The 16,258-nt window shown below is 45.2% G+C and overlaps 1 protein-coding gene across 12 annotated transcripts in view; it reads right to left on the reverse strand.

Annotated features, from left to right (window-relative positions):
* DIP2A (disco interacting protein 2 homolog A) overlaps positions 1-16,258 on the reverse strand; it is a 129,416-nt gene that overhangs the window by 89,046 nt on the left and 24,112 nt on the right. For all 12 annotated transcript variants that reach the window (XR_009551720.1, XR_009551721.1, XM_060198837.1 and 9 more), the window contains exon 2: positions 15,168-15,239. Coding sequence is in view for 10 of the 12 variants with exons in the window: in XM_060198837.1 (XP_060054820.1) it covers positions 15,168-15,239 (72 nt within the window). In the remaining 2 variants the exon portion in view is untranslated. The remainder of the gene's footprint in view (positions 1-15,167; positions 15,240-16,258) is intronic.

A 16,258-nucleotide genomic window follows, 5' to 3' on the forward strand; every position in this document is an offset into this window, starting at 1 on the left:
TAACAATCTGTTTGCATTTATTCTGGGTGAATGAATGCCTGCCTATAAAAAGCCTCAACACCCTTTTCGTCGCCAACCTATTTAACTTTATACGTAGTTTTTGATTGCCGAGGCTCAGTGTTGGCACTACAGATCCATCACTCCTGGCAGCCATCCCCCCTTTGAATATTTTTATTTGATGAGATATAGAAATTGAGGGGAAGAGTGGGAGAGGGACAGAGACAGATAGATATCTGCAGCCCTGCTTCACTGCTTATGAAGCTTTGCCATGTAGGTGGGGAGCAGGGGATCAGACCTGTGTCATTGCATGTGGTAATGTATGCACTTAACCAGCTGCACAACCGTCCCGCCCTTCATATATATTTTACCAAAGCACTGCTCAGCTTTGGCTTAAAGTGGTACTAAGAACTGAACTCAAGACTTGAGTCTCAGGCATGACAGTCATTTGCATAGGCACTATGCCATCTCCCCGACCACTAGCTTATCTTAAAATCTATCAGGCTGGAAGTCAGGCAGTAGCACAGCGGGTTAAGCATACGTGGCACAAAGTACAAGGACTGGCCTAAGGATGCCAGTTCAAGCCCCCGGCTCCCCACCTGCAGGGGAGTCACTTCACAGGTGGTGAAGCAGGTCTGCAGGTGTCTTTCTCTCTCCCTCTCTGCCTTCCCCTCCTCTCTCCATTTCTCTCTGTCCTAACAACAATGACAACATCAATAACAATAATAACTACAACAATAAAAAATAACAAGGGCAACAAAAGGGAATAAATATATATTTTTTAATTTTTTAAGTCTATCAGGCCATTTACGGTGCATGAAGTCAGGGAGGTGGCACAGTATTTGGATGCTTGAGGCACCAGCTAGCTCTCCCAGAAGCAATACCTAATATGTCACAGTGCCAGGAGCCATTTCTCTGCTTGATAGATAAGCTTTGAAACAATGGAAGCCCTCGAGACAAGTTTCATTTCCCCCTGGGCAGGCCATTTTCCCCTCAGGTAGACCATTTATCAGAAACAGTGACACAACACATAGTTGCGGTAGCAAACATGATTTCATCCATTGTATGTTGCAAGGAACATTCCCCCTTTGAAGATTGCTCCCCCTCCTCCTCCTCCAGCACTTCCCCCCTCCTTCCCCAAAGCCTTATAATGGCTGTGTTCACAATAAAATTTACAGCTTGATCAGAAACTTGTCTTGCTGTCATTCTTCGTGTCTCGTGTCCCTATCATTTCAGGTGTCATTGGGTTCCTAGCCCCTGCTCACCGCCCTGCTGGCCGGGGCATCACAGTGGTGTTCTAGTCTGACTCACAAAATAAATAAATCTTAAAGAAGTTTTGGAGCTCCTTAAGAGCCCTGCAGCTTCTCTGACATCACTCCACAAGATGCCAACTCCACAAGGGGCCTCACAGAGTGGCAATCCTGTCCTGTTGGCTTGCACCCAATACTCTCCTCGCCTCCGCCACATGTCTGAGGCACACAAATCGAGCTCCTTGCTGTGTCTGTAGGCATCAAGTCAGATGCTGTGCACAGAGGTTTGAGCTATAGGCACACAGACTTCCTGAGTGAGAGCTACTGGTCATCTTTGTACTTCTCTACTTCACTGGTGGATGATACACCCATTGCTCAAACCTCTGAAACAACCTGAGCTAGTGGTGACTTGACTTCATTCTTCTCACTACAACAGACAGAGGTTAAAAATCTTGGTGTTCTGGGGTGGGTGGGGGGGAGAGTTCAGGTCCTAGAAAAGGATGACAGAGGACCTAGTGGGGGTTGTATTGTTATGTGGAAAACTGAGGAATGTTATGCATGTACAAACTATTGTATTTACTGTTGACTGTAAAACATTACTCCCCCAATAAAGAAATTAAAAAAAAAAAAAACAACCTTGGTGTTGGGGGCCAGGCGGGTTGAGTGCAAATAGCATGAAGTGCCAGTACCGGTATAAAGATCCTGGTTCAAACCTCCAGTTCCCCACCTTCAACGGGCTCTCTTCACAAGCGGTGAAGCAGTTCTGCAGGTGTCTATCTCCCCCCACACACACATCTTCCCCTCCTCTCGATTTATCTCCGTCATATCCAACAACAATGAGAAATAACAACAACAATAAAACTAACAACAATGAAAAGCAACAAGGGCAACAAAAGGGAAAAAATAGGCCCCAGGAGCAGTGGATTCATGGTGCAGGCACAAGGCAGTGGTACACCTGGTAGCGAGTACACATTACATAGTGCAGGCACAGAGCCCCGGCAATAACCCTGGAGGGAAAAAAAAACAAAAAAAACTTTGTGTTCACAGCCCAGGAGGTGGCACAGTGAATAAGGAGCTGGACTCTCAAACTTAAGGTCCTGAGTCCAACTGCCAGCATGCACAGTCCAGAGAGATGTTCTGGTTCTCTCTCCCTCCATCTTTCTCATTAATGAATCATCATTTTTGTGCTCACCCATAAAGATTTCATCTCATAAAAAATTCAGTCAAGGGAGTCGGGCGGTAGCGCAGCAGGTTAAGCACACGTGGCACAGGGCTCAAGGACTGGCATAAGGATCCCAGTTCAAGCCCCCGGCTCCCCATTTGTAGGGGAGTCATTACACAGGCAGTGAAGCAGGTCTGCAGGTGTCTGTCTTTCTCTCCATTTCTCCATTTCTACTCTCTCCATTTCTCTCTGTCCTATCCAACAATGAACAACATCAACAATAACCACAACAAGGCTACAACAACAAGGGCAAAAAAAGGGGGAAAATGGCCTCCAGGAGCAGTGGATTCATGGTGTAGGCACTGAGCCCAGCAATAACCCTGGAGGCAAAAAAAAAATTCAGTCAAGTCTTTGGCCCATTTTTTCTGGAATTCTTTCATTTTTTACAATGTTAGGGTACTTTCTGGCTACTTAAGTTTAAATACATTAAAATTAAGTTAAAAGTTTGATCTCGGGAGTCGGGCTGTAGCGCAGCGGGTTAAGCACAGGTGGTGCAAAGCACAAGGACTGGCATAAGGATCCCGGTTCGAACCCCGGCTCCCCAACTGCAGGGGAGTCGCTTCACAGGCGGTGAAGCAGGTCTGCAGGTGTCTATCTTTCTCTCCTCTTCTCTGTCTTCCCCTCCTCTCTCCATTTCTCTCTGTCCTATCCAACAACGACAACAACAATAATAACTACAACAATAAAACAACAAGGGCAACAAAAGGGAATAAATAAATAAAATAAATATTTAAAAAAATTAAAAAAAAAAAAAGTTTGATCTCTCAGTCTCCCTGGTCACATTTCAAATGTTCGATGCCCATGTGTGGGCAGAGACCACAATCACCTGGGTGTTGCTGCCTTCATGGTCTAGAGACTAGATCTTCAGCTACTATGAGACAAAGATTCTCTCCTACTCTGCAACTCCCTTTTTAACTTTGTCAAGAGAGAGGGGGGAGGGGGAGGGGGAGGGAGTGGGAGGTGGGAGTTGACTTTCATAGTACCACTCTATAGCTCAGGCGTATGCATAGGAATCACCTTAGTCCAGGACCAGTGGTCCACTCCCACCACTGCTGAACCCCACATGCGCCCATCTCCCCAGGTGCCAGGCTATCTGTGCTAATCTAGTGCCTGCCCTGGCACCAAACCATACCATCTTATGAGAAAATGCAATTCCGAATTTGGACTAGTTCATTGAAGTAGATAGAGAAGATGTCTTAGAAACTAGATAAGATGAAATTACACTAATGCACTAACTGCTTCAGCTCTGCACCTGGCGGACAGGAATGTCTACCTTGAAACTCCATGCCCTGTGACCCTGCTCTCTCAGCTCTATGTTAACCTGTCCACTGGGCTGCATGCCCTGTGACCCTGCTCTCTCAGCTCTATGTTAACCTGTCCACTGGGCTGCATGCCCTGTGACCCTGCTCTCAGCTCTATGTTAACCTGTCCACTGGGCTGCATGCCCTGTGACCCTGCTCTCAGCTCTATGTTAACCTGTTCACTAGACTGCATGCCCTGTGACCCTGCTCTCAGCTCTATGTTAACCTGTCCACTGGGCTGTATGCCCTGTGACCCTCTCTCTCAGCTCTATGTTAACCTGTCCACTGGGCTGTATGCCCTGTGACCCTCTCTCTCAGCTCTATGTTAACCTGTCCACTGGGCTGCATGCCCTGTAACCCTGCTCTCTCAGCTCTATGTTCACTTGTCCACTGGGCTTCTGTAAACACTGCTTACTTCCTCCCTAGAAGACAAGAATGGAATGTTCTCCTTGAGACTTTTACCCCAAAGATGAATGAGCAAGGACATGCAGACCACCCCACCCCCATCATGCAGACCCCTTTTCACTTTTCCAGATTTGGTACCGGCCTAGGAACCCTCAGCTGAGGTTTGTCTTGTCTTTGTCTTTTGGTGTCGTCTGTTAAGTCTGATTACTAGCCTTATTTTCACTCTTTCAAACTTAAAGAATAAATTCCTTATACTTCACTTATATACTGGAGTCTTGTCAGTTTGTGTGTGTTCGGATTAGTTTACCTCAGTTTGCCTTATTTTGTAATGCGTAGTCAGAAACAAAACTTAACTATCTAAGGACAGTTTGAGATCCTTTCAAAGTCAATCATTCTTATTCAAGCAAACTTTGTATTCCTTGGACCTGTGTACTTGGATATGATTATAGAGCTAGTGTGAGCACACAAGTGTAATGGATGTGATGCCTCTCTGGATCTTGACAGGAAGAAGTGGCATCTTTATGTTAGAGGTAGTGGTTTTTAAAGTTCTTTTTATGCAATAGTTTTAGAAGCTCTTTTTTAGTTTAGTTTCTTATAATGTGAGATGGAAAATTCCTTGCCCTTTCCCCCTGACCACAGGACTTAATCAGTAAACCACAAGCTGTTTACCAAGACCCTGCATGCAGGCGAGGCTTATCAGGACCTTTGCACAAGGAAACTGTTTACCAGAAGGTTACAGCCGATGGCAGGGGGTGACAGGGGATGTGGTGACCATACTCTGGCTAAGTTTTATTGGATGCGTGATTTCGCAATGTTTAAAATTAGCCCGCGCTTTGCTTTGAATGGATCCCGCTTTCTGCCTGGTTTGAAATGATTGGATTACGTGTTTTCTATAGCATATTATTAGATATCGGATGATAAGGTGATGTGTTCCCCCCTCCCTGAGTGTATTCTGAAATCTTATAAATTGTGTGGTTTGAGCCTTGTTCAGGGTTGAGCCTGGTGGACTGCTGTCAGTCACCTCTCGACCCAGATTTGAATTCATGAATAAACATCTTTGCTTTCTTGCAGTGGATGGTGGTTTGATTTTTGCTCGCTAACACTTTACAGGACTTGTGACTAAACCTAACAAAATACTGTAGCAGAAAAAAACAAGCATCTTCTGTATTCATGGGGATCAATGAATATGATTAGGAAATGAGGTTCACACCAAGCTCAAGCTATAAATTACACTTTGTTCTTGATTTTACTGTGCCAGGATAGCCTGAGGGTGCATCTTCCCGAGCTAGTGCTCTCTGGGTTGGAGAGAACTCAACTGGAGCCCATCTAGGCTGCTGCGTGGGAGAGGGATCAGGAACTCGTGCCGCACTAACTTCGCAGGAGATACACTCTGGAACTCTCGGAGCCGGAAAGCAATTTCCAAGTGTCTTTAATCAGAAGAGCAGCTGTTTTTATACTCTCCAAGTAGGGTGGAAACAGGATGTGACATAGAGAGGGTGGAGCGAAAAATGACTGGTGGAAGATCAGGGTGTGACAAGGAGAGGATCAGGGTGTGACAAGGAGAGGGGGTGGAGCAGGTGAGAAATCTACCACTAAACCACCAATGCCCTGGAGGGCGTGTGGTGCTTTATGTAAATGTAAAAGTGATTTATGTAAATAGACCAAAGCTTTGAATGGGATCAAATCTATCCATATATAGGCATATGGTTAAGCAGAAGTCAGGGGGAGCTGGCATACTATCCAACATCTCCCCCTTTCTTTTTAACTATTTGCCATAGTATCAGGAGTGCGGGGCACTTTGTGAGGCAAGGAGACTGATAAGAGGCACACTTTTTGGGGGTTCTACTGTCCCTCCTTGCTCAACCTCTCTGTAGAAGGAGACTAACAGGATTGACACACCCCTCAGGCTCAAGCCCTTCCAAGCTCAACCATATTCTCACAATTCTCCAACATCTCCCTCTTACTTAATGGCCATATATAACTGGGTCAATGTCTGTAAAAGGCTTCATCTCTGTCAGGGGAATAGCAGTGTAGGGGTGAACAGAAACCTGTTGGGAAGAAAGCAGAATGATAGTGTGTAAGTGTCTTCAAAAAGAACTAGCACAAGACAGGGAGGGATAAGTAAGAGTAGCAAGAGACAGAGTGAACCTGATGGGTGGAGGAGTGGGGGCCTGATAAGCCGAGCGGCTAGAGGGGTGATCTGGCATTGCAAAATCCCGAGTCAGCTGGCGGTAAGTTCTATGAACTGCTACAGTCATTCTTCAAGAAGTCCAGCAGTATAAAGGGAGTGTCCCGCAAGTTCTATAGAAGCATCAGTCCAATGTCAACGGCCAGGAAATAAATGCCACACGTCTATCTTGATGGAGGAGGACAGCCACTGGAACTTTTCTTCTCTGTAGAGAGTGACCTGGAACCGCCAAAACATGATGGGCGAAACAGAAGCAGGAAGAGCAGACACCGATGGTTGAGAGAAAGGCAGTAGGAAAGTCTTGTCCTTTGGAGTCTGTGAATCAGGTTCTCCAGATCGTGTCAGGTCACATCATGGGTTTCGGGGGATGGCTGTCATTGTGGGTGATGTCAGAGATCAGGGGTCCAAGATGGATTTCTGGGGATTCTATATGAGCAGATGCTTCTTTATGCGAAGGCTTGTCATAGCTGTAGTCAATTACTTATGAAAAAACTTTATAACAAATTAGAAGTTTACTACAATTGATAACTCAATGATTATAATTGGTTTAGGTATCTTTATAATTTTGTGTAAAGGTCATCTTATGTGACCTCATGTAGCAGTCTCTATATAGCAAAATTTTCATACCGAATTTAAGTCACATATATTGATTCTTAACTATTTTTACATTGGGTTTTTAAGCAAACTCAGGTTACTAGAGTTAACACATTTCAGTGACTTTTTTTTTTTTTGGTACATTTACAATATCAGATTGATGCCAAATTTGTTGTGGATTAATTTCCACAAGATAGCGTACAGGACATTTTTGGGGGCCCTCCAAAATTTTCCTGTATAGAGGATTTGTATTTTAACTTAGGAGATGAATTGCCACATTGAATATTTAGAGTTTTACCTTAAACACTCAGTTACTTTAATGAATTGATTTTACCTCTTCTCGTAAGAATGTAGCTTCGAAGTTACAATTTAACCGTTAAGTTAATGTTTACCAAACTTGAAACGCACATATTAAACATATAGTTTATAACACACAGGAGGAGAAAAACTTGTAAATAAGACATGTCATTTCAAATGTGAATTTAGATCTACTGTCATAGTTGAACCATCTTTACTCACACAGTTTAAGACTAAACACTTCATATTTATATCAAGACTTAAAAAAGAAATCAAAAAGAGGAATGAACAATTTTTGGACTGTTTCTGGACGTCTCCAGAAACCATGGCTGCGTCCAGCCGTTTTATATAAAGTCAGTTAACTTTCAGAGTACTCTGAGCATAATGGGTCGTACAAAAATTTTGGTCACTCAACTCACTCATTTTTTTTTTATTCACTCACTCACAAAACACAACTGGCCAGTCATAGCATAAGACATTCATTCGGGGGGGGGGGAGAGTTCTGTGAATCATATATATATATTTTTTTATTCTGCCATGCTGTATTATGGATCCTGGGGTGCATCCTGCAGCCAGTCCTCTTGCAGCCAGTCTTCTTGCAGTGTTTCTTGTTCTTCAGGGATATCAGCGCCATCATGTGGGTATTGCTGGACATGGCGGGCAGGAACCCAAACAGGCTTGGAGTAATTTTGTGGAAAAATGCATGCGAAACCCCTCCCCATAGTCAACAGGGGTCAGGTCCTTTCCAAATTTTATCAAGTGGGTCTTTCCATTTGACTTTAATAGCTGGGAGGGTGGGTGGTGTTTGCCAATGAAGAATTATAGGAGGTTGGTCTGAGTTTTTGTAAATATTATAGAGATTTAATGTAGTTAAGGCTTTTGCCAGCTGGATATTGGGGGGGTACATTTACCCTTTTTCTTTATTTAATTGAGCCTTAAGAGTTTGATGGGCCCTCTCAACAATGCCTTGTCCCTGTGGATTATACGAAATGCCTGTAGTATGAGTAAGGTTCCAGAGGGAACAAAAATCTTTAAATTGTTTGCTGGTAAAAGCAGGTCCATTATCCGTTTTAAGTTGAAGAGGTAAGCCCATTACAACAAAACAGGAGAGCATATGGCTTATAAGCTTTTTTGAGTTTTCTCCAGTCTGAGCTGTAGCCCACATAAACTTAGAGAAGGTATCAATTGAGACGAACACATATTTTTGTTTGCCAAAGTTGGGTATGTGGGTAACATCAATTTTCCAAAGAGCGTTGGCTTTTAAACCACGAGGATTAACCCCCAGAGTTTGAATAGTAGGTGTTTTGATTAGACCTGCACAGGAGGAACATGTAGCAAGAATACGTTTTAACAGTGGCAGAGGAATATCAGGAAATCGAGCTCGAAGACCTTTAAGATTAACATGGGTTAGGGAATGAAAGTCAGCAGGATTAGAGACAGAGGCTAGGAGAATTCCTGTGGAGGCAAGGTGGTCGGCTGCAGCATTCCCTTCGGACAGGGGACCAGGAAGAGGGCTTTGGGAACATAGGTGCTGAACATACAGTGGTTGGGTTCGAGAACAGTGCATAGAGGCAATTTGAATTAAAAGAGGAGAAAGTGGGTTGCCATCAATTCTTACATAAGATCGAGCAAGCCATGGAAGTAAGTTAACAGTATACACACTGTCAGAAAAAAGGTTGGAGGATTCTGGTACAACTTTTAATGTAAGGAAAACAGCATAAAGTTCTTTGTACTGAGGGGAATTATCAGGAAGTTCAGTAAAGAGAGGTTTGGGGTATTGCTGGTCTGGATAATATATAAGGGCAGCAGCTCCCTTTTTTCCACCATCAGTGAACACTGTAGGAGCAGAGGGGATGGGATCTCGAGAGAAAAGTTTAGGTACTAGTAGAGGCAACAGAGGTAAAGAAGCTATCAAATTATTAGAGGGAAAATGATTATCTAATTGTCCTGGAAAACCCATTAAACTTATGGCAAAACGAGAATGGTGGCGTATGAGCCATTCTGTATCTGTGAGAGAAAAGGGAAGAATGATTGAATCTGGTTCCCTTCCTAAGACCTGAACTGATCTGTTTCTTCCTTGGAGAACCATAAATGCTAAGGCATCAATCTCGGTAAGGAGTCTTGGAGCTCTGCCTACTGGCGTATGAAGCCATTCGAGAACCCCATGTTTCTGCCACAATGCCCCCACTACCGTGGGGGTGGAGTTAAAGATTAGAAGATTTACCGGACAGGAGGGGGAGAACCGAACGAGGTGCATGTCCTGGAGAGCCTGGTTAACTTTTTCCAGAGCCAAGGATGCTTCGGGGGTTAACATACGCTTTGAGGAGGGCTGTTTGTTTCCTTTTAACAGATCGAACAGTGGTTGCAGGCAGCTTGTAGGCAGATAAAGATACTGCCTAAGCCAATTCAAATTTCCAAGAAAACTTTGTAAAGAAGCAAGAGTGAGATTAGAAGGAAACGTAACAAGGTTTTAAAGGACGAATCTGCATTAGGGAAATCTCTGACCCTGAGAAAGATATTGGAGGAATTAGCTGTATCTTCTCAGGAGCTACATTAAGTCCACTTCTCTTTAAGGCAGGGATTAGAAAATCATGTAGGGCAGAGATCTGTATCTAATTCTCCCCATATTAACACGTCATCCATATAATGAAAAACCTTAAGGCCCTTATGAATATATGGAAAAAGGGCAGATTTAACAGCCTCTTGACAAATAGTAGGACTATTAGCCATGCCCTGGGGCAGTACCACCCATTCAAATCTATCGGCAGGGCTGGCATTATTAATAGAAGGAACAGAGAAAGCAAAACGTTTACAATCTTGTGGGTGTAAGGGAATAGAGAAAAAACAATCCTGTATATCAATAGCTATGATTGGAATTCCTGTGGGAATCGTGGAAGCAAGAGGCAAACCCCTTTGGGGGGAGCCCCAAACCTGCATGGTTTTATTAACTGCACGAAGATCTTGGAGGATTTTTCTGAGAGCCATTTTCCTGAGAGCTTTTTAATCACAAAGACTGGAATATTCCATGGGCTCCGAGAATGACGAATGTGTCCCAAAGATAACTGCTCTTGGACGAGTTCTTTTAAAATTTCTAACTTCTCCCTAGGCAAAGGCCACTGTTCCACCCAGACAGGCTCATTAGAAAGCCAATCTAAGCAGGGAGTTCTGTTACGAACAGTGGCAGTTAGTATTGGGGGTGCTGGTTGGGTCTAGCAGTCTCACGGGAGTGAGTGTGGTGTCCTGCAGAGGTGTCTGAGGATATCGCTACATCTAAAGATTCCAGCAAGTCTCTTCCTAATAAATTGGTGCTTATATCAGCTATTAAAGGCTGGAAGTGTCCGGTAGTCCCTTCTGGATCTTCCCACACAAGGGAATCTCGTGTGCGGAATGCCTGAGTCAATCCTCCAACACCATGTAAGCATGGTCGTGGGAGGAGTTCCCAACTCTGGGGAACCTCTGCTTGTCTTAATATTGTCTTATCTGCTCCCGTGTCAATCAAACACTTAAAAGGAATATTACCAATCTTTACTGTCATAGTTGGGTGACCCCTTTCTAAAACAGGGGTGGTCCATAAAAATCTCAGGGTCCGAATTCGAGCTGTTCTCTTGCTCCAGCCGGTTATTTCTATGCTGGAAGTTCCCACATACCACGGGTTCCTCCTTCTGCTCACCCTCTGTTATTGTTACTTGGCGTGGTGGGTGTAGCAACAGATTGGATCCCAAGCTGGGCTTCTGTTTGTGGAAGAAGTGCACAGCACCAAGCGGGCGACCTGCTTCCTTCCCTCTTGGGGGCGGGGCTAAGGGAAGCCCCACACCTAGTTTAAATCCCTGTTTACATTTGGCAGAGGTGTGCCGTTCCTATGGAACCTTGACCAACAATCTCTCCTCCAGTGAAATCCTTTCTGGCATCTGGGACAAGGCATTCGTGGTCTCTGATTCCCTGTCTGGAGGCGGGGTTGCCCTGACTGGAGGCGGGGTCGCGGTCTATTTTCTGGACATTGGTTACGCCAATGCCCTTGGCGACCACACTGAAAGCAAGCCCCTTTTTGCTTATGTAAGGTAGCTGCATAGGCCTGTAACATAGGTCCTTGAAAAGAGCTTGATCTGAGATCCTGTGTAGCTATAATCCAAGTATCTGGGTGTTCGTTTTTAAGAGTGATACAGACCTGTCGAAAATGCGGAAGCATTCCATCCCAGACTATGGATCACAGGAGGAGAAAACGAGCGTCAGGATTACAAATCTTCCTTTCCAAACTCAACTGGACCCTGGCAATGAATTTAGCGAGGGATTCATCACGTTCTTGTTGAAGGGAGAGAATGGAGGCTGAGGCCGCTCCCATAGGTGGTGTTAATCGCTCCCATGCTTTTAATGCACACAGGCGTACCTGATCAAAATACCCCGGTGGAAACTTGGCTTCCGCCTATTGAATCCCTGTTTCTAATTGGCCTGTTCCAAACAATGCATCAAAATTCCCCTCTGGCTGATTTTGAATATTTTTCTGCGATTGTTGTATAAACATTCGTCGCGAAAGAATGCCTCCCATTGCAGGAAGAGGGGGCCTGGGAGTGTAGCGTGAGTTACATCCCTAAAATCTTGGGGGGTATTAAGGTTCTGAAGCAGGCCTTGTAAAATGGACCTGGTCCATGGGGCATGAACACCGTCATCCTTGATAGCCTGGCGTAGTTCCTTCAGATCTGTGGCGGAATATGGATACCAGGCCTGAGGTTTTTGTCTATTGGGGGCGACATTGGCCAGAAATGTGTGGACTTGCTCTGATAAGTGTGTAGCAGTAGGAGGAGTCACCGAAGTGGAAGCTTCTGGACAAGCGGCCGAAGAAGTGGTTTTGGAGGCTACAGGAGAATTCGGACATGTGTCTGTCAAAACGGGGGTGGGGGAAGAAGCAGCCATGGAGGCAGCAGGAGGTTCCGGACACGTGTCTGCCAAAATGGGGGTGGCCGAAGAAGTGGCTGTGGAGTCCAAAGGGGAATTCGGACACGTGTCTGCCAAAATAGGGGCCTCAGGGCAAGATGCAGAGGAATTAGGGTGGGTCAGAATCACGACAGGCCTTTGCTTCTTCTTGTTTTTAAGTTGCTGGTTAAGTTCTATGATCACTTTCTTTTTCTCTTGGACCTCAGCCTCTAGGTCCTTAAGCCTTTTGAGAGGTTGCCCTATATATCCCTTAAAAGCTGCTATGATGATCAACAGGATATAAGGTGCAGCCCCGAGAAAAATGTCTCAGATATATAAAAATTGTATACTGGAAAAAGAATGCAGAATTTGGAAAAGATTTTCTATGGTGGAGAGATCTCAGGAAAACAATAAGAAAGAAAAAAAAATCAAAGTGCCTTAACACAATATTGCAGATACCCAAAAGGTGTGTACTTATTTAGGATGTCTTCTTGTAAATCTGCTGCTTACGTGTCCCTGTTTAGGCGCCAGATGCCGGGATAGCCTGAGGGTGCATCTTCCCGAGCTAGTGCTCTCTGGGTTGGAGAGAACTCAACTGGAGCCCATCTAGGCTGCTGCATGGGAGAGGGATCAGGAACTCGTGCCACACTAACTTCACAGGAGATACACTCTCGAACTCTCGGAACCGGAAAGCAATTTCCAAGTGTCTTTAATCAGAAGAGCAGCTGTTTTTATACTCTCCAAATAGGGTGGAAACAGGATGTGACATAGAGAGGGTGGAGCGAAAAATGACTGGTGGAAGATCAGGGTGTGACAAGGAGAGGATCAGGGTGTGACAAGGAGAGGGGGTGGAGCAGGTGAGAATTCTACCACTAAACCACCAATGCCCTGGAGGGAGTGTGGTGCTTTATGTAAATGTAAAAGTGATTTATATAAATAGACCAAAGCTTTGAATGGGATCAAATCTATCCCTATATAGGCATATGGTTAAGCAGAAGCCAGGGGGAGCTGGCATACTATCCAACATTACTGAATGTAACAACACAAGATTTTGAATCCTTTGGGAACCCACCAAGTCACGGGTGAGTGCAAACATGTGTGGCTCGAGTACAGAAAGGGGCATAAGGAGAGATTCCTGGTGACTGGTAACAGTCCAGCAGTGTGCCAATTGAGGCGCAACCTCTGGGTCTATTTTCACCTTCAAAAAGACTGCTGATGGGAGAAGATCCCCCAAGGTTGGATCCTCTCCAAATGGCTCACCAAATGCAATTGTGAGTCTCCATTGCTTGGAGACTGGAGCAGCAGCGGGGAAGCTCTGTGCTGACATCAGGGGCAGAGACCTGACTGGGCAACTCAGGAGAAGACACACACTCCCAGTGGTCTGGAAATGGGGCTGTATAGTGGCAACCTTTCCACATTGTTCTCCCCAAGAATTTGGAGACACGCTGAGTAATTGACTCAGAACCCACGGAGTACAAACAGGATTTGTTTTCAAACTCACAGGGCCACGGACTGCTACCCTTCCTGGCTCTTCATGCTGTCAGAAGCCAATTGGGCCTGGGGCTTTGGACCCTCAGGGCATGGGAGTCTCTTTGTATAATCACTGTGCTATCTCTCCTCACACAGTTTTATCTCTAGGTTAGGAGTGAGTATTAAGCTTCTGGTAATGGGAATTCTGTGGAGTTGTAGCCCTCTTATCCTATGGTTTTGTCAATGTTTCCTTTTAATAAATAAATAAATAAATCTACTTATATTTAAAAAGCCCACAGGCTCCCATAACCTACAGGGAAGATAAAGAACAAAAGAGGGTTTAACAGCCATGTGCTTCACCTCAAGGACTGAGACAACATTGAAACAACTCTTCTTGATTGTTGTGGCCTCAACAGGAGTTTGGGACTATTAGCATACAAATGACTTCATCCTGAGGAGGTGCTTCAGAGAAGGGAATGTATAAAAGCACTGGACTTTGAACAGGTAGCTCTTTTTGGCTGCTGCTGCTTCTCCTCGTCAGAAGCATCTCTGTGGAGGTGCGCCATGGCTACTTCTCCTGGGAACTGAACACGTGTGACTGCTATCTGGTAAACTTTTAGACCCCTCTACAGCCATGAGCAACCTTTACTAGCACTGGTAATTGTTTATCCTATGGGACTAAACTTTTGATAACTGTACTCAGACTTTATGGACCTAGTGCACTCTTAACCCTTGATAGTAAGTGCTTATTTTGCCTTTTACGTGTTTCACCCTAATAAACCGTGTATTGTTTAAACCCGTTCCCAGCTCCTGCTGTGAATCCTTTCACACACCACAGGCAGCCCCCACCTAACCCCTTTTTAAGTTAAATTACAACACTTGATTTTACTGTTTAGTGCTAGATATGCCACCTGCCAAGTTCTTCTTAAGATGTGAAACACATTAAATGCTCTAATCACTTTAAATCAAGTTCCAAAAGAAAACATAATAATAGTAATTATTTTTTGCCACCAGGTTTAATTCTGGGGCTCAGTGTGTTCACAGCTTCACCATTGGGGTGGGGTACTTTTTGCCTCCAAGGTATTGCTGGGGCTTGGTGCCTGCACTTCAAATCCACTGCTCCTGGAGGTCATTTCCCCCATTTTGTTGCCCTTGTTATTGTTGTTACTACTGTTGTTGTTGGATAGGACAGAGATTAATTTAGAGAGAAGACAGAAGGGGAGAGAAAGATAGACATCTGGAGACCTGCTTTCCTACTTGTGAAGCGCCCCCTGCAGGTGGGGAGCCAAAGGCTCGAACCGGGATCACTGCACTTCGAGCCATGTGCGAATAACATGCTGCACTACTGCCCCGCCCCCTTCTTCCTCTTTTATAGAAGGTGAGAGATAGGGAACAGGAAAAACAGAAACACCTGCAGCACTGGTCCACTGCTTGTGGAACTCCCCTCCTGCAGGTAGGGACCAGGGTTCAAACCCAAGCCTTCACACATGGTACCAGACACAACTACTCCAAGTGCCGGCATGTGCTGACCTTACCTTGAGTAAGTGGCATGTACCGTGCAAGCAGCTTTGCTTTTTTCTTCTCATACCCTTTTTGAGTGATGTCACCTAAAACAATGAAAAAAAAAAAAGAGTTATACTCCTAAGTCTCATCACTTCTGAATGAAAACTTCATAATGCGAAAGTTGGCAGCAATGTCTTCCAGCAGGTGATGAAACTGAGTAACCTGTGTAACGAGGTCATGATCAGCAGGCAAGAGCAGCAGGTAGGCCACACACAACTTGGACAGACCAGCATGTGTGCAGCTGAGCAAAAGCAGACAGGCTAAAATGCTACACGCCCGCTTCCACATGTGACATTCTCGGAAGATAAAATTAACCCGACACAAAACCTGTGGTGGTTGCCCAGGGACGGGTGTGAAAGAAGGGCTAGCTCAGAGGAGATGAGGGGCTCTGGCGAGTGGTGACAGTGGCCCCATGGTCACTGTAGTGATGGTGTCCCAACCATCAGACACTCACAGAACTGTGCAGCAGAGGGAGAGTATCGCTAGTCAGTGTTTGAAGACTTGACAGGTACACCAAGGAACTTGTCAGATAGACAGAATCCAAAGGTGCACTTGGAAAACCCCCAAGGGACCCCCAAGCTGGACCAGTTCAGGGGCAGGGGCCCAGCCAGTAAGACTGTGCAGGCCAAGGGTCCCTGGCTGATAGCTCAGGAAACAGGATGGTGCTCTGATCGACTCCCAAGAGCAGGATGAAACAAGCTGCACAACCTCAGAACAGAGTGGAGGCAAGTCTCAACTCTAAGCCATGACCTGGTTTCTCAGACAGAACTGGGCACATTCTAGAGACTCATTAGATCAGAAGCAGACACTGAACTCCTGTAGGAGCTTCTCCCTTCCACAGCAAGCTCCCACTGCTCCTGGCAAGATGCCCCAGTGGAGAAGCAAGACCTGGAGACAGACTGCTGTCTGACAAATTCTTAACAAGATCTGCTGTGCCAAAAGACCAAACCTTTGAATGTCTGGCTTAAGCCTATCCCCACCCCCCCGTCTCTCTGTCTCTCACTTTAGAGCTTTATTAACAGATGACAGTCTTATCCTCACGACTCCAGTCACCAAAGGTCTG

The sequence above is a fragment of the Erinaceus europaeus genome, chromosome 9, assembly GCF_950295315.1.
Source record: "Erinaceus europaeus chromosome 9, mEriEur2.1, whole genome shotgun sequence".
Taxonomy (NCBI): Eukaryota; Metazoa; Chordata; class Mammalia; order Eulipotyphla; family Erinaceidae; genus Erinaceus; species Erinaceus europaeus.